At 38.4% G+C, this 18797-nt stretch overlaps 3 protein-coding genes across 3 annotated transcripts in view; 2 read left to right on the top strand and 1 right to left on the bottom strand.

The window, feature by feature from the left end:
- Positions 1-18797, top strand: part of NPHS2 (NPHS2 stomatin family member, podocin) — a 216566-nt gene that overhangs the window by 117645 nt on the left and 80124 nt on the right. The window lies entirely within an intron of this gene.
- Positions 1-18797, bottom strand: part of AXDND1 (axonemal dynein light chain domain containing 1) — a 109178-nt gene that overhangs the window by 82417 nt on the left and 7964 nt on the right. Inside the window, exons 4-9 of the mRNA XM_053604119.1 lie at positions 10763-10883; positions 10106-10191; positions 6570-6626; positions 5410-5512; positions 3208-3329; positions 51-191 (exon numbers count right to left, since the gene is read on the bottom strand). Of these exons, the coding sequence (XP_053460094.1) occupies positions 51-191; positions 3208-3329; positions 5410-5512; positions 6570-6626; positions 10106-10191; positions 10763-10883 (630 nt within the window). The remainder of the gene's footprint in view (positions 1-50; positions 192-3207; positions 3330-5409; positions 5513-6569; positions 6627-10105; positions 10192-10762; positions 10884-18797) is intronic.
- Positions 9630-10002, top strand: LOC128595477 (60S ribosomal protein L36a-like). Its single transcript, XM_053604125.1, has one exon. The coding sequence runs from the start codon at positions 9630-9632 to the stop codon at positions 9948-9950; it is 321 nt and encodes a 106-aa protein (XP_053460100.1). The 3' UTR covers positions 9951-10002.

Genomic DNA, 18797 nt, shown 5'->3' on the forward strand with positions numbered 1-18797 from the left:
AGATATGACTTTCGCTTTGGCTTTATATTTAAGATGAGTACAGTTCTTACCTGGTCAGTTCTTCAATAACATGCTTAAAATTATACAATTCTTCTAAAATGCGCTGGTCCATCATTCGCTGAGTTACCAAGTCTTTGTAGAAATCAATCATCTGCCGAGCAATTTGGTCAAGCATTTGTACATATCTCTGTCTGCATAAGAAAGAAGAGAAAAAAGATATCATGCAGAAGAAAAGAAAAAAGAGCCAGAAAATATGCAAGAAAGTAATGTTAGGGAAAGAAATAGAAAATTGACATTAACAAAAGACATATAGGAAGAACAAGATGGGGGGAAAAAGGGATCTAGGCTGTGTTTCCCCGCCATACCATACAAATGAATGAACAACTGTGAAGAATTATAACCAGGGCCATAATTATTTGGAATAACATATACATCTTACATCTAAGATGTAAAGCAAAAATAAGGACCTGTGTTATTTCTTCTTCTAGGTTATAAACTCTATGAGAATAGAAACAAGGTCTTACATATTTGTATCTTTTTTTTTACATGTTTGTATCTTTATAACATCTAACCGAGTGCCTTGAATATAGTGAAAGCTGACCACCCAAGGGACTATAATAAAACTGGTCAACACAAGGAACTAGGCTTACTGAACTGAAATGTACATGTGGTGCATGTCTAGTCTATAAAAATTAGGTCAAGTTAAGGAGGTGGTTGGTGTAGGAAGGTGGTCAACTATGGAGGTTCTACTGTAGTTGAATTCATGAATATAATAAAACTACTTTTCTCAAATTGATAAAATGTAAAAAGATACCAACTGCTTAAAAATAAACGAAGACCTTTAATACAAAGAAGTAATTTCTTTTGTTTCTGAATAAAACTAAACAAAATATTTGGACGTGATCATAAATGATAAATTATAAATACTTTGAGTAGTATTCTTTTATATTAGAAGTTATCTAGGCATTATACCCTAAGCCTGCAATCCTTGAAATATCTTTGAGTCGGACTAGTCATTTAGTCTAATTTCTCACCTAGTAACAGAAAGAATTATTCAGCCCTTCCTTAAACATTTAAAGTGACAGGGAGTTTATCAGTTCCATATGTAGCTCATACATTGGAAAGTATCAATTTTAAAAAAGACTTTCTTCAGAATTTCTCTTCCTGCCAATACGGGGGGACTATATAAAATGCCAGGCTCAGGACAACAAAAGTTGTCCCCATTGAAGATCCCTATATCTTCAAAAGAGCTCCTTCCACAAGAAAATGCTGGCTGCCAGATTATTCTGGACCTGCTGAGTGTTTTAACATTCTACAGACATGTGATGAATGTTGGTAGCAATCACCTTGAAACCACATTGCTTATTATCACTTACTTTGCTCTCAGGACTCCATCTTTGCCCTATTCTAAATCCTTTACTTTGAAGCTCTCCTATGATCCTATCTCTGGTGCTTTGTATTTAGTAATTTTGTGGGGTCCCTGGTATCTGTCTCAACTTCTTAAAAATAATTTGGCTTTGATTTGCCTGCCTGTCTTTCCATTGAGACTTCCCAGGATATAACCCACCCTATTTTGGCCCATAGGACATAACTCCTAAAACCAGCTGGAGGAGTCCTTTCCACACCTACCCTCATAAGGGGAAAGTCTGTACAGACTGTGAATCATCTAGTTCTTTTGTCTTGCTTCCTCACCTATCCCTCCTGACTTTAGATTAACAACTCAGACCTTAGTTGTCCCTAACCTCATTCTGATTTGGCACCCTCCAGCTCTCACTGGTATTCTAATAACTTAACTCTTCCATATTTTATCTTAATTATTTTCTTATTAATGGCTTTGCTCCTAGTTTTGTTAGGTAGGGATAAGGAGGTAGGGATCTGACCAGATGTTTGGTCTACAATATAGGGCCTTCAAGGACTGACTGACCAGAAAGAGGCAGAGAAATCACAAAGTGGAGATAAGATCAAGGCCTCGCTAGGGGGGTCTCTGGAGCATATGCACAGTTGAGATAACAGTGTCCCAAAATAACCTACCCTCATTAATGTGGTAAAAATCACACCCACCCACTCCATGACAATTTACAAGTACCATGGCAAGCCCTAGAAATTGCCTTTTAAGGATAGAAAAAGGGGTTGGTTTCCAATTCCAGGCATTCTTCACCCTTTTCCAAGAAAAAACATGAATATCCCTCCCCCACTTAACATAAAATTAGGGAAGTAGCATACAAGGAGAAATCTTGTTAAATTCAGGGTCACCTCCACTAGCAGCTGACCCATTCCTTCTCTGGAATGTACCATGCTTTAATAAACCTTTGGCATTTTGTCTGCTTGCACCTGCTTGCTCTGCTCATTTACTCCATAGACTTGGTACCAGTAACCATTCTTCATTACTGGGAACCAAAACCCAGGAAACACGGGGATCTGACACGTGGTCCCCACACCTAACAGTTTCTCAGAACTGCCAGATAGAGAAAACTCAGCTTCAACAAATCAGGCAGTGGGCAAATTACTACTAATTCCCGTTTAGAAGAAACTGATATCATTATATAGATCCAATAATTTGTCTATGGTTCCATGGCAAGTGAGCTATTGATATATAATTTGAACCCAAGGTGTCTGATACTACCATTTCTTTCAGCTTTTTAGAAAGTACAATAGTCATAAGAAGAATTACAGTAAAAAAAAAAGTAGTATTTATCATCATCGTTGATAATAATTATATTTACCGAGCACCTAATTCTATGTTCTTGAGTAAACTTCACCCCAACCCTTAATGAAGCATCTCAATGCTTGGCACACAGTAGATACTGAACAAGTATCATTGATTTACCAATGAAAAGATGGACAAATGAAAACCTTCATGGTAATTACTATCTTCATTCACATATGAGAAAACTAAGGCTCAGATCTGTACCAAGGTGACACACCTAGATGAAGATTTCAAACCATCAGTCTTGACTTCAGAATCTATACTTTTTACATATGTCCCAGTGATAAAAAATATGATGTCAAATATCTCAATATAAATCATCTTAAGGAAGTTCTTAATTACTAATTATATTTTTACTAGAGAATATAATAAAATGCAATTAGGTTCATTATTAGTAGTAGAATAGAAGTATACTTTGTGGCTTTCTCAAAAATAGATATGCACACAATTCTAATCTAAAATTCAAAAGGAAACTAGATTATTCCAATCATAGCTCTAACCTGATTTTAGACAGTAGCTCGCCTCTATCTGCACAGTCCACACTGACTTGTCTAATAAGTTCATGAAATACTGTGTTGTAAATGGTCTGTTCCTTCTTCAACATGTGTAGCAGTTTGTGCATCTGTCAGAAGATAAGTAACATAGTACTTACTACAGTCTTATCAGTAAAAACCATTTTAGGAGGTAAGCAGCCTAAATGTGAGTACGTTTCAGAAACACCTTAATTTATTTCATGCACATTCTTATGTAAATATATATACATACATACACAACCACACACACACAAAGCTGACATAGGATTTACTTAATCGTGTGCCTCTTTCTATGATGCACTGAGAAGGTCACAATATCACGTCTATGTTATACCTCCAAAAACACAAAACTTGATCTACTCATGAGTATACATCAGACAAACCAAAATTGAGGAACATTCTACAGAATAACTGGTCTGAGCTCTTGAAAATGTCAAGGTAAAAATACACACAAACAAAGGCTGAGGAACTGTTTCAGAGGAATGGGACAACTAAAAGGATTATGTGGGGCCAGGCACAATGGCTCATGCCTATAATCCTAACTCTCTTGGAAGGCCAAAGTGGGAGGACCGCTTGAGGTCAGGAGTTCCAGACCAGCCTGAGCAAGAGCAAGACCCCCTCTCTACAAAAAAATGGGGAAACTTAGCCAGGCACTGTGGTGGGCGCCTGTAGTTCCAGCTACTCAGGAGGCTGAGCAGGAGGTTTGCTTGAATCCAGGAGCTTGAGGTTGCTGTGAGCTATGATGCCATGGCACTCTAGCCTGGGCAACAGAGTGAGACTTTGCCTCCAAATAAATAAAAGTATTTTGTGATCCTGGGATCCTGGACTTGGGAGGAAGGATATAGCTAAAAAAGCCATTATAGACATTATAGGGACAATGGATGAAATATGAAATTTGAATGTGGACTATGTTAGTTAATACTATCAAATCAACATTAAATTTCTTTTCTTTTTTTTTTTTTGAGACAAGAGTCTCACTTTGTTGCCCTTGGTAGAGTGCCGTGGCATCACAGCTCACATCAACCTCCAACTCTTGGACTTAGGTGATTCTCTTGCCTCAGCCTCCCGAGTAGCTGGGACTACAGGCACCCGCCACAATGTCCAGCTATTTTTTTGTTGCAGTTTGGCCAGGGCTGGGCTCGACCCCACCACCCTCGGTATAGGGGCCAGTGCCCTACTCACTGAGCCATAGGCACTGCCCAACATTAAATTTCTTGACTTTAAAAACTGTGCTATGGAGATATAAGAGAATGCCCTTGTTTGTCAAAAATACACCCTGAAATATCTGGTGTTAAAGAAGCATGTATCTTCAACTTACTTTAAAATGGTTCAGGAAAAACTCCATAGATACAGATGGGGGACAAAGCAAATAGGACACAATGTAAACATCTAGATGGAGAATCTGGGTAAAGCTCACATAGGAGTACCTTATATTGAACTTTTTCTGTAAGTTTCAGATTCTATACAAATAAAAGTTTACAAAACAAGAAAGAGAGAGCCTTCATAGGGACGGCGCCTGTGGCTTAGTGGATAGGGCACCAGCCCCATATACCAAGGGTGGCAGGTTCAAACCCAGCCCAGGCCAAACTGCAACAAAAAATTAGCCGGGTGTTGTGGTGGCCGCCTGTAGTCCCAGCTACTCTGGAGGCTGAGGCAAGGGAATTGTCTAAGCCCAGGAGTTGGAGGTTGCTGTGAGCTGTGTGACGCCACAGCACTCTACCAAGGGCGACAAATAAGATCACTGTCTCCACAAAAAAAAAAAAAAAAAAGAGCCTTCATAAAGAAAAAAACCTATATCTGTATAAGACTGAAAGACTTCTTTTATTAAGTACAAAATAAAAATTACAGGCAGTAAGATGGCTTAACTGACAGATTTTTTTAGTGGTACATAAAATAATAAGGATCTTATAATCAATAGTGCCTTATGTTCAATGAAATAATAAATACAGTGTTTACCACATGTCAGGCCTTTAATCTCCACAAAAACCCTATGAGGTAGATACTATTATCTCTAACTTATAGATGAAGAAATTGAAACACAAATGCATTAAATGACTTGCCTAACATGATCAACTAATAAATGGCAGTGTCAGGATTCTAGCCCAGGCATTATTCTGCCTCTAGAGTGCATGCTTTCAACCACCAGGTTACACTGATTGTAGCAATTACCTTGGTTGGTCCTGTATACTCCTGATTTTCCGCACCAGCCCTCTCTAGCATAGCATCCATCACGTCATTCAGCTTGACCACTTCTACTCTTTTATTAGGTTTCCTAAAAGATTAAGGTGGAAGACTTATTAATCAGTGTTTTAACAGGTCATCCTTAAGTGGCAAAAGGAATATAGTATGTATGAAAATAATATTTGTACCATAGAATATTAAAGGTATTCTAAGGCATTAGTTGTGTATCAGTCTATCGGGAGATCAGCAATATAGTGAAATGAGGCAAGAAAAATTTAAATAGTATGATTATGTTTTTCATGAAAGAAAAATATGCTCCTCCCTAAAATTCCACATACCTATTATATGGGATTATGAGAACATAGAAAAAGATGTGGAGAGATAATCACATTAATGTACACAGCTATCATTTAATAAAAAAAAAAGATGTGGAGAGATAAACACCAAACTGTTTGAAAGAAGAGACAAAGGAAATATATTAAAAAAAAATGACTGAGGTGAAATGGAGAAATACTAATGGTTAAAAGTAGAATATAAAAGTATTTTATAGTACTTAAATATTGTGCTATATACATGTAAATGCATAAATCTGTAAAATAGAATATGCAATTAGACAAAGGAAAACACTGATTAGATGTAGGCCAGCGGTTCTCAATCTGTGGGTCACAACCCCTTTTTAACAATGAAAATACAGGGCAGCGCCTGTGGCTCAGTGAGTAGGGCACAGGCCCCCTAGACCGAGGGTGGCGGGTTCAAACCCAGCCCGGCCAAACTGCAACAACAACAACAACAACAAAAATAGCCGGGCACTGTGGCGGGTGCCTGTAGTCCCAGCCCCTCAGGAGGCTGAGGCAAAAGAATAACCTAAGCCCCAAGAGCTGGAGGTTGCTGTGAGCTGTGAGCTGTGATACCCTCTACTGAGGGTAACAAAATGCAATTCTGTCTCATTTAAAAAAAAAAAAAAAAACAATGGAAAATACATTGCGGCATTAGGAAGGTTGAGAACCACTGATGTAGACAATTATTATCTTGGGTTTCTGCCATAATTTTAATATTCTTGTTTAATAGAGTACCAAGAAAAAGGAATATACGTGTATACAGTTAGTTATTCTTTCTGATATACATTTTAGAAAATAATCTATACTTACATGGATGGGAACAGCAGTAGCCTGTTTTCACTATCTGTGAGGAGAGTAGTATATTTGCTACAAAAAAATAAGACAAGTAAATGTTATTTTTAAACATATGTTCTGAGGCCAGGCGCGGTGGCTCAGCCTATAGTTCTAGCACTGTGGGAGGTCAAGGTAGGAGGAGTGCTTGAGCTCAGGAGTTTGAGACTAGCCTGCGCAACAGTGAGACCCCATATCTACTAAAAATAGAAAAATTAGCCGAGAATGGTGGCTCATGCCTGTAATCCCAACTACTTGGGAGGCTGAGGCAAGAGGATCACTTGAGCCCAGGAGTTTGAGGTTGCTATGAGCTATGACACCACAGTACTCTAGCCTGCGGCAATAGAGTGAGACTCTTTTCTTATTCTGGCCAGTTTATCAATTAGCATACCTAGTACCAAGAATCTTGGTTTCTAAGTACCATCCTCCACTAAAAAAAAATTAATACTCCTTAGAAAAGTGACTCAAGGCTCATTCCAGGGCTGGAGTTAGGAAATACAAGCTGAACCTAGAAATCTTATTGAACCAAAAAATAAGAAAGTATTTAAATAATGATGGGAACATGTCAAAAGAACATAAAAGCCAGCTCAAAAGAACTGCCCTTGGCCAAATCTGGCATAACTTGAGCATCAAAATAAATAATAATAAAGAATTAGAATACATCAAATAAAATAGAAATCCATGAATCCATAGAGTAAAATGGCAACTAATGAATATAAAACAAATAATAAAGCCAAATACACATTAAAGCATTTGCTAATAAAAAGCCACAATGAATAGTTTTAAAATACATACTTGTATGTATAAAAACAAATGAGACAAAATGTAAACACCCAATCAGGATAGAGGGTATATGGACATTCCTTTTCCTAAGTTTTGCAACTTTTTTATAAGTTTGGAATTATATAAAACAATACCAAAAAATGAGTTCCATCTGGCAAAATATTGTTCTGAAACTCACCATCATGAGGAAAAGACACATAGTGTACATAACAGATTAGATAAAAACAGTGACAGTGTCAAGATATTTTATTGCATAGCTTTTGTCTAAAGTTCTAGTTTTTTTGGCTGGGCACAGTGGTTCACACCTGTAAGAATAGCACTCATGGAGGGTGAGGCAGGTGGATTGCCTGAGCTCAGAAGTTTAAGACCAACCCGAGCTAGAGTAAGACCCCCATCTCTAAAAATAGGTGGGCTTGGCAGCACCCATAGCTCAATCGGCAGGGCGCCAGCCACATACACCAAGGGTGGCGGGTTCAAACCTGGCCCAGGCCTGCTAAACAACAATAACAACTGATGACAGCTGCAACCAAAAAATAGCCGGGCATTGTGGTGGGCACCTGTTGTCCCAGCTACTGGGAGGCTGAAGCAAGAGAATCGCTTAAGCCCAAGAGTTTGAGGTAGCTGTGAGCTGTGACTTCATGGCACTCTACCCAGGGCAACAGCTTGAGACTCTGTCTCAAAAAAAGTAAAAAAAAATAATAATAAAATAAATAAAGTTCTAGTTGTTTTAAGCATGGAACATTCAAGTGTTGTTTCAGAAAATAAAAGTAAGGTCCTAATTTCAATCTTATAAAGATAAATCAAAGAAAATGAGATGATCAGGCTTGGCACCTGTAGCTCAGTGGCTAGGGTGCCAGCCACATACACCAGAGCTAGTGGGTTTGAATCCAGTCTGGGCCAACTACAACCAAAAAAATATATATGCAGCTGGTCGTGGTGGTGGGTACCTATAGTCCCAGCTACTTGGGAGGCTGAAGTAAGAGAATTGCTTAAGCCCAAGAGTTTGAGGTTGCTGTGAGCTGTGACGTCATAGCACTCTACTGAGAGCAACATAATGAGACTGTCTCAAAAAAAAAAAGAAAATGAGATGATCAGTTTGCAGTCTGGAGTGAAGCTCTGAAGCATGTCTCATGAGATTCTGACTTAATCATTGGTCAAAACTATTCCTAAAGGGCACAGTCAAGTATTCAGAACAAAGTTCCTTTTTTTTTTTTAGTGGTTGTATTTATTTATTTATTCTAATTTTTTTAATGGTTTGGTATTCATTGAGGGTACAAAGAATTAGGTTACACCTATTGCATTTCTTAGATAAAGTCCTTTTTTTTTTTTTTTTTTGTAGAGACAGAGTCTCACTTTATGGCCCTCGGTAGAGTGCCGTGGCCTCACACAGCTCACAGCAACCTCCAACTCCTGGGCTTAAGCGATTCTCTTGCCTCAGCCTCCCGAGTAGCTGGGACTATAGGCACCCGCCACAACGCCCAGCTATTTTTTTTTTGGTAGCAGTTTGCTCGGGGCCGGGTTTAGAACCCGCCACCCTTGGTATATGGGGCCGGCGCCTTACCGACTGAGCCACAGGCACCGCCCCAATAAAGTCCTTTTTTTTTGAGACAGAGTCTCACTTTGTCACCCTCAGTAGAGTGCCATGGCGTCATAGCTAAAAGTAACCTCTGACTCTTGGGCTCAAAAGATCCTCTTGCCTCAGCCTTCCTAGTAGCTGGGACTATAGGCACTCACCACAACACCCAGCTATTTTTAGAGATGGGGGTCTTGCTTTTGCTTAGGCTGGTCTCGAACCTGTGAGCTAAGGCAATCCACCCACCTCATCCTCCCAGAGTCGGGCATGAGCCACTGCACCCTGGCCCAAAGTCCCTCTTATACCTGTGTCCTGCCCCCAAGAAGTGTGCCATACACTGTGACCCCCATCCCCATCCCTCCTCCCCCTCCCTGCTACCTCATTCCCCTACCCAAACTTCTATTTTTTAAAAATATTCAAAACTAAATAGCAGAAAAAGAGAACAACATAATCGTTAAAATTCCAAACTCTTTAAGTCTTGTCATTAATTTTTGTGTGTAGCTTTCTTAAATTACATTAGGATGGCCAACCCAAATGTTTGCTCATTTCAGTGTAGCTATTGCTGGAACATGAGTATGCTGTTCTCAGGTTCTCCTATGTCTTGGAAGGAGAAAACAGTCAACTTGTCAGGCTTTCAATATACATCACAGCTTTCTTTCGTTGCCGCTAGCGCTCGCGCAAACATGGTGAACGTTCCTAAAACCCACCGGACTTTCTGTAAGAAGTGTGGCAAGCACCAGCCCCACAAAGTGACACAGTATAAAAAGGGCAAGGACTCTCTCTATGCCCAGGGAAAGCGGTGTTATGACAGGAAGCAGAGTGGCTATAGTGGGCAGACTAAGCCGACTTTCCGGAAAAAGGCTAAAACTACAAAGAAGATTGTGCTGAGGCTTGAGTGTGTGGAGCCCAACTGCAGATCTAAGAGAATGCTAGCTATTAAGAGATGCAAGCATTTTGAACTGGGAGGAGATAAGAAGAGAAAGGGTCAAGTGATACAGTTCTGATCATCTTTTGTTTTATCATGAAGACAATAAAATCTTGAGATTATGTTCATTTCATCTGGCTACAGTTGGTCTTTGGCGAGGGAATAAGTGAGAGCCATTAGTAAAATTACTCTTGGAGAAAAACAAACAAAAAAAATATACATCACAGTACTCACTCATCATAACACTCCAAACCTGAAACTCCTGTACTTGACACAATATGAAATTCTTCAGGAATTAAAGTATCTGTTAGTTTCTTTGGCTTAAAAAAAAAAAAAATAGAAAGAAAGAAAAGAATGAATACATTAATAGGTGAAAAAAATTGTATTTTGCAAATCCTAACTGCTAACCCAAAGGGATACTATTTATTAAGTAGAGAGATTACGATTAGAGAAATAAGTAATGTGAATCATAGCAAATAACAAAAACTAAGTAAAGTACAAATCTCTAAAATAACCATGAATCAGAAAACTTTGGCTCTGAAAATTGATTGTTACCTTTTAAATTCAGCACAAAAGCTAAAATTCAATTTAACAAAATACCAAAGGTAAGAATTCTACAACTTTATATACAGATTTCAGGGGAGGGGAGGGAGTCCCCCATACAGTATTTTCCACAATTATCCAAAGTGGATACCTGTGGTTTGGAAAATGGCTTACAATAAGATATCTTTGATCTTTTCCTGCTAAATGCCCTTTTTAGGGAATCACTGGAAAGTGCTATGAAGACCGGTAAGCAATATAAGTTGTTTTTACAGTATCACATTGCTTTATATTTCCAGGAAATGATGTTTAAAGTAGGAGGGAGAGAAGGTTATTTGCCAAATACTTTACCTTATGAGGCACAATGACACCATCCTGTGCCTGCAATGAACGGTCCAAATGTGGGGGACAGACTGTATTCTCCCTAGTCTCTCCTCGCACATATTTAACATCATACAGAAAAGAAATGTCCCTGAAAAAATAAGAAAAATATACTTACAAGATAAATTTTATATCTAGCTACTAATATGAGTAAGATCTACACACAGCTGATGTAAAACAGTCATTTGTGTCAGCAAAACTTACCTCCTTACCAAATACTTTACTAAGAAGTCAGGCATTAAACATAAGCTTCCACCCCATTCTTCCTCTTCTCCACCTAAAACTTTGCACTCACATCATGTACTTCCTTTTCCTCCAGTCTCCAATTAAGACACATTCTCTTCCTTACAGACACTTCCTCCACTTAGGTCCTTGATTCATCTTTGCCCATATCCTCCAGAATCTCATTACATCAATCATAACTTCTGTGCATCTCTCACTCTATTGGAACATTCCTCTAGGCCTATTACAAGTCTTTTCCCCTGTTAAAAATCTTCTCTCAACTTATGCATTGCTGTCATGTTATCGTGACCAATCGCTGATCAAACCATCTATCATCTCTCACTTTGTTAAACATCACACTTCCTGAAACATCCCTGAGATCTGATTTCCATCCACACCTCTCTACTGAAAGCATTATACAGAAAGCGAATGATGACTTCTCCCTACTAGGTTAAATGTCTTATCTTTTGTGGGTGGCAGTGAGCCAGGGAGCACAGAGAGTGCTCTGGAGACCTCGTCTGGCACACTACTCAGTACAAGGTGGTAGGACTCTGCCCATCCACTTTCAAACGGTGTATAACACCCCTCTACCAAAGGCAAATCTTTGCGCCTCATCATATTGGCACCAATTCCTGCTTCTGGTACTTTGGATCTCAGCTAAAGAGGATGAAGTCTTCGGAAGAATTTGTCTATTATGCGCAGGTGTTCAAGAAATCCCTGAGTGAAGAACTTTGGCATCTGGGTGCGCTGCAACTCCCACTGCATCACCCACAATGTGTACTGGGAATACGGGGACCTAACCACCTTAGACACCATCACCCAGAGTTACCAAGACATAGGTGCCCAGCACTGTGCCCACTCAATCCAGATGATGAAGCCAGAGGAGATCGTGGCCTACAAGCCACACCAGCTTAAGTTGCTCCACGACTCCAAGATGAAGTTCCTGCTGCCCCCCCAGATCCTGCATTATCAGCATAAGCCCTGCTTCATCACTAACAGGCTCAACACCTTCAACTAGATGCAGGACCATCTCACCCCCATTTTGCCCAAATAAACTCAAGGACACTCAAAAAAACTCCAGCCTCAGCTCACTTATCTTCCATTACACTTCCCTAGACTATTTTCCAGAGTTGATCACATTTGCAACTTTTCCATAAGTCAGAAAATTATTTCAAAATTAGAAATTTAATAAGACAAAATAAAGAAAGGTGAAAAAACAAAAAGTTGCTGGTAACCAAGATATGGGCAAGTGGTCTAAGCTAGCCCAAATAAATACACTCCCAGGAGACTGAATCTTGAGTAACTTAATCTTAAGTGAAGATTTCAAAGACGGACAACAGTAGGCATTAATTCATCCCCATGGTGATGTCCCTGCAAGGTCTGTCTGTTAGATCCTTATACCAGATTCCCCAGAGCTGCCTTAAATTTGGGTACTTTTGGAATCTGATTATTCAAGGTTTTCCTTCAATTTTGTGACTGCTCACCTTTAACTTTCCTATATTGTTTTCATAGACTAGATTGTTTCTTACTCAAGCACTGAGCACCCCTTCAGAAGACCTTCCTCACCAGACTCACATACCCAAATCTTCAATGTCCAACTGAAGTGTTACCTTCATGAAAACAGTTCTGTCTTTCCCCATCAAAGTAAGTCTCCTCTACTTCTCAACTCCCTCTATTTAGCACTTAGAGCTTCCCAGAATACCTGGAGCCATGCTTTTCATATGCCAGACATAATTAAATATTTCTAGAATAAATTCATTTATATTCACATTTTACCAATCGAATTTTGAAATTTCTATAATGGCTACAGTCATCTTGTTATTTAAAGTCACAGCAATGACCTGGATTGTGTATATTGAAAAGATTTTATGTGTAGAGGCTATAAGAGAAAAGACTGGTAAATTTGAATACATTTATACACAGCAAAATCCACTAAAACCAAATGCAAGTGCACAAACTGAGAAGACACATTTTCAGGTCGTATCACTGACAGAGACTATTTCCCTATAAATTATCTCTATTTATAAGAAAAAGATCACTGATTGAATAGAAAACTAAGTAATTTTCAGAAAATACAAACAGCTTTTAAGTGTAAAAAAAATACATAGAAAAACAATGCAGATAGATTTTAAGGAAATGAGAACATAGTCATGTACATGGTAAGAGAAAAATAAAACCACCCAGAGATACCATTTTTCACCCATCAAATTGTCAAACATAAAAAATGTTTGCTAAAATGCTAGACTGACCGGAATCAACAGGCAGTTGTGTACCTCTCACGTAAACCAACACATATATCTTTCTCTACCTTTTTATGTAATTATACATAGTTCTGAACCTTGCTTTTTCATTTAACTATCAATAGTATAGTTAGCCCGTATCAGTACACAATGAGCTTCTTTTATAACTGGCCACGGAGTATTCAATTATATAGATTATCATTATTAATTCCCTAATTGTTACACACTTATTAATAGGTTGTTTTCATTTTTTTTTTTTTTAATTTGGCCGGGGCTGGGTTTGAACCCGCCACCTCCGGCATATGGGACCGGCGCCCTACCCGCTGAGCCACAGGCGCCGCCCTGTTTTCATTTTTTTAGTATTACAGACAATGCTGAAACTAGTATCTTTACCAGTATGCCATTTCTCATGTGGAATAAATTCCTAGGGCTGAAATTGCTAGGTCAAAATGTATGCATTTATAATTTTGATAGATATAACCAAATTCCTTCAGGTTAAAAAAATATTCATCCTGGCTCAGCACCTGTAGCTCAGTGAGTAGGGCGCTAGCCATATACACCCAAGGTGGCGGGTTCAAGCCCAGCCTGGGCCTGCTAAACAACAATGACAACTACAACAACAAAAAAATAGCCAGGCATTGTGGCAGGCGCCTGTAGTCCCAGCTACTTGGGAGGCTGAGGCAAGAGAATCGCTTAAGCCCAAAAGTTTGAGGTTGCTGTGAGCTGTGATGCCACAGCACTCTACCAAGGGTGACATAGTGAGATTGTCTCAAAAAAAAAAAAAAAACTTCATCCTTCCCTATCATGATTCTGAAAGTTTTCATTACACCCATGGTTTTATCTGTTTACTACATAGATACATTCATAAATAATATGTAGTATAGTCTTGAATATTTTTGTACAAGGTCTGACAATTAATTTCATTAACTTACCACCATGCACTTACATTGGCAGTATTGTACAAACATCTCAGTAAGGTTTCATAACCTTGGTATATCAGTGTCTCACAGCTGTGTTTGTGTTGACATGTGGTGCTGCCTTGCTGAATGGTGTTCATTATTATTGTTGCATGTTTTTGTGTGCCACCCCAAGAATGTCCAAGCTTGAATTAGAGCAACAAACAAAATGTTTTTCTGGGAGAGAAAAATAGTCACTGATAAAGAGAGGTTAAGGTGGCCAGAAAAGAGAACTGACTAGTGCTGGCCTTGGTGCATAGCTTTCCAAGAAGGTAACCATAGGAATATTCAGCAATGAGGTATGTAGCACTTTTTCTAGGATGAGTTCATGAACTTGTCAGATCTCATATCTGAAGTAGTATCACAGTGGGTTAATCACCTGCAATGTGCTTTATTTGCTCAAAATTGTCTAAGTCTCCTTGGTCCTTTCTTTTTCTATGTGAATTTTAGGACTAGCTTGTCAAATCTCATGGGAAACTTTCTTGAAATTTTAATTGGAATTTTATTGAATTTATGGATTAATTTGGGGATAATTGCCATCTTTATGTAATTGATACTTTGTACTCATGACTATGGCCCACCTATTTACTTAGATCTTCTTTTAGTCTTTCAATAAAGTTATAAAATTTTCTCCATAAAGGTCTTGTAGCTTTTTGATATATTTATTCCTATATACCTTGGAGGGTGTCAAAGTGTTTTTGTTTTCACTATTATGAATGAGATTTTTTATTTGATGATTGCCAGTGTATAGGAATATGTCAATCATGTATCTAGCAACCATGTTAAGCTCTTTCTGATTACTTTTTCTAAATGGTTTTTGTTTTGACAAGAACCCAAAAATTGCATAGAATAAATACAGTTTATAGAACTACTGTGTGATGAATATCCTTATAACAACCAACCATATTAGGATATAAAACTACCAATTACCCCAATTATCTACATGATTCTTCTATAATCTCCTTTACTAAGAGTGACTGCTATCCTGACCTACACTAATCATTTCCTTAATTTTCTTTGCAGTTTTAGCACACCCATTTCCAATGCATTACAAAAAAAAGTGGGGGTAAAAAAAGAAAAATCTAGCCACGTGGAACCATTGGAATCCTGATAGTGATTAATGATTTGACTCCAGTGATGACTTAGATAAATAGGGACAAAAGGCATCTGGTACTACCTTCTGGGTACAATACTAGGATCTGTTGAGACACTGAAGTTTTTAGTTCACATTTGGTATGAGCTAAAATTCAAGGATATTCCAGACTACAGGGTGTTTCCAATGTTTACAACCAGGACAAAACTATATCATTAGACTTGAATGCCTCAGGTTCTAGGATTATACTTGAAAATGCTTAAAATGTATTAATTTTTTTCAGCAAATATTTATTGAACATATTATAAGTGATGGAAAATGTGCTAAAAGGATAAAAAGAATATATAACTTTAAAAAAAAGATACAGTCCCTACTATTGTGGGGCTTTCAATATACAGGGGAAGACTCACAAACAAAAAAGTATAATATGGTAACTATATCATAGAGAACAGAATGTTATGGGAATCACGAATAATAACCCCTAAATATAATCTATACTGAATCAAGGAAAGCGTCAGGAGAAAGTGACAATTAGTGAGAACAAAAACCTCATTTCGATGTAGGTAAGCAGCTAAAAAGCCTAAGTATTTCAGGTAGAGAGAACAGCACATGCATAGGCCCTGAAACAAAACAGTACAGGGTAATGCCAATGAACTAAAAGTTTAGTGCAGTTGACCCTTCAACAATACAGGCTTGAACTGTGTGCATGGATTCACTTACACATGGATTATTTTTCAACTAAATAGTACCGAAAAATACAGTATTTGCTGGATGCAAAACCCACGTGTATGGAGGGCCAATTTTTTTGTGTATATTGAAGGACTTGAATTCGAATGGGAAGGGATAAAGGAAGGGGTGGAACCAATCTCACACATACATCAAGAGATGACTATATATAGCTGAAGTATGAAGAACAAAAGCATTGAAATCACAAACTAAACAGACGCCACATCACGGAGTCTTGCAGGGAATGCTTAAAAGGTTAGGTTTTATTCTAAAAGAAGTTAGAAAGCCTTTAGGGAAATGACATTTTATATTTGTCTTTTAGAAGAATTATAATGGTTGCAATTGGCGAAATTGTGGGAGAAGTGCTTTGAGGGCAATGTCATTTGGCAGCTGATGTGGCATGTAAAGCTGTTCGTAACAGGCCACTTCTAGTGCCCCAGGAAGATCCTCAAAAACACAACATTAACCATAAACTTTTTTTTTTTTAAGAGACAGAGTGTCACTTTGTTGCCCTCAGTAGAGTGCTGTGGCGTCACAGCTCACAGCAACCTCCAACTCCTGGGCTTGGGTCATTCTCTTGCCTCAGCCTCTCGTGTAGCTGGGACTACAGGCGCCCGCCACAACACCCGCCTATTTTTTTGTTGCAGTTTGGCCATGGCCAGGTTTGAACACGCCACCCTTGGTATATGGGACCAGCACCCTACTCACTGAGCCACAGGCGCCACCTGCCATTTAAAGGCAAACATTGCTAATAAAAAACTGATTGAGTGAATGGGAGAGTGAGTGAATATAAGCAAGTGTGTATGAGAAAGAAAAAAAAAAACATTTCTTTGCTATTGATGGGTTATGCTGTGATACTCTGGCTCTTTTGCATATGTCTAAGGGAAAAATGTCAGATTTTTCTTTTCCAGTCTTCATGATTATTTGTCTATTCCACTGTCCTACAGGTTTGAGATAATCACAAAAAAGCACTTAAAGAGCTGCTGTCAGGATGACGGATCATCAGTTTCTATCATACCAATAAATGCTGGAGAAGTTGACCAGTATAACTTTCTTAGCTAAAAATAATGGATGCTTCATATATACATACACACACACACAATCCTTTCTAAAGGTTTGAACTAGCATTCAAAATTTCTGCTGGGCACAGTGGCTCATGCCTATAATCCTAGCACTCTGGGAGGCCAAAGCGGGTGGATCACCTGAGCTCAGAAGTTTGAAACCAACCTGAGCAAAAGCAAGACCTCATCTCTAAAAATAGCCAGGCATTATGGTGGGCTCCTGTAGTCCCAGCTATTTAGAAGGCTGAGCCAAGAGGATTGCTTGAGTCCAAGAATTTGAGATTGCTGTGAGCTATAACACCACAGCATTCCATCGAGGTGACAATGTGAGACTGTGTCTCAAAAAAAATTTTTTTTCTTAGAAACTTTAGGAGCCTTTTAAATCCAGCCCCGGCCAAACTGCAACAAAAAAATAGCCGGGCGTTGTGGCGGGCGCCTGTAGTTCCAGCTGCTCGGGAGGCTGAGGCAAGAGAATCGCGTAAGCCCAAGAGTTACAGGTTGCTGTGAGCTGTGTGATGCCACAGCACTCTACCCGAGGGCGGTACAGTGAGACTCTGTCTCTACAAAAAAAAAAAAAAAAAGAAACTTTAGGAGCCTTTTGTATTTCTATACATTATTGAATTATTGGGTATTGCAATGGTTTGAATGAACCCTGCAAGTTCATGTGTTCAAAATGTAATGGTCATTGTAACAGCATTACAAGATGAGCCCTTAAAGAGGCGATTAGCTGATTTATTTTTAGAGGAAACACGTTTTATTTGTTGAAATACAATTTTTCATTAACATGTTTTATTTCTTAATAAAACTGTTGGTATAAATCTCCAGCTTCTACTCTTCTGAAAAATCCATTTTTATTTAAAAACAAAACCCAAAAAACTTTGATTTTTAATCATAACACAATAATTGAATTTCATTAGACTTAAAGAGATCCTTATCCCAGTGTTTTTCAACCTTTTTTATCTCATGGCACACTTGAACCTACAGTGAAACTTCTGCAGCACACTTAAATTATGTTGATCAAAAAAGAGAGTAAAAAGAATATACTTACTGTCTTTTGAACTTCTTTCAAAAATAATTTAATTAATGATCTTTAAAAATTTTCACGGCACACCTAGGATCCTCTCATAGCACAGTAGGGTGCCACAGCACACAGGTTGAAAATCACCACTATCCCTTTCTCCAGACCTCAGAATTATTAAACTGCGTTCATAATTCAAATTTTTCTCCAAATCATCGCTGGTTGAGTTAGGTTTATAAATGAGCGTGTCTTTTATCTAAAGTTGCCAGGGCATGATCAATTTTCCAAATAACTGAGATGTACTTTTTTCTTTCTAAAATGTATTTAAAATTTGGCAGGATTCTTAAACAGAGCATATATAACATAGTATCTTTTCTTGAAATTTTGGGTAATATGAATTTTGAAGCTAGAAGTACCTTGAGGAATGTCTGGTTATATTTCTAAGACCTAGACTAGGGCAATACATACATACAGTAGACACTTGTGTGTGCTGGATACCTTCTTTATTTCATTATTTTATTTTTTATTTCATTTTTTTGAGACAGTCTTGCTCCAGGGAGAGTGCAGTGGCATGATCATAGTTCACTGCAACCTCAACTCCTGGACTTTGATTGTAGAGGTTGAAAAGCACTTTCACAGACACCCGTACAGCTAGGGTTCTGGTGTGAATTAAGTTGCACCAAGTAGAT

This window comes from Nycticebus coucang, chromosome 10, assembly GCF_027406575.1.
Source record: "Nycticebus coucang isolate mNycCou1 chromosome 10, mNycCou1.pri, whole genome shotgun sequence".
Taxonomy (NCBI): Eukaryota; Metazoa; Chordata; class Mammalia; order Primates; family Lorisidae; genus Nycticebus; species Nycticebus coucang.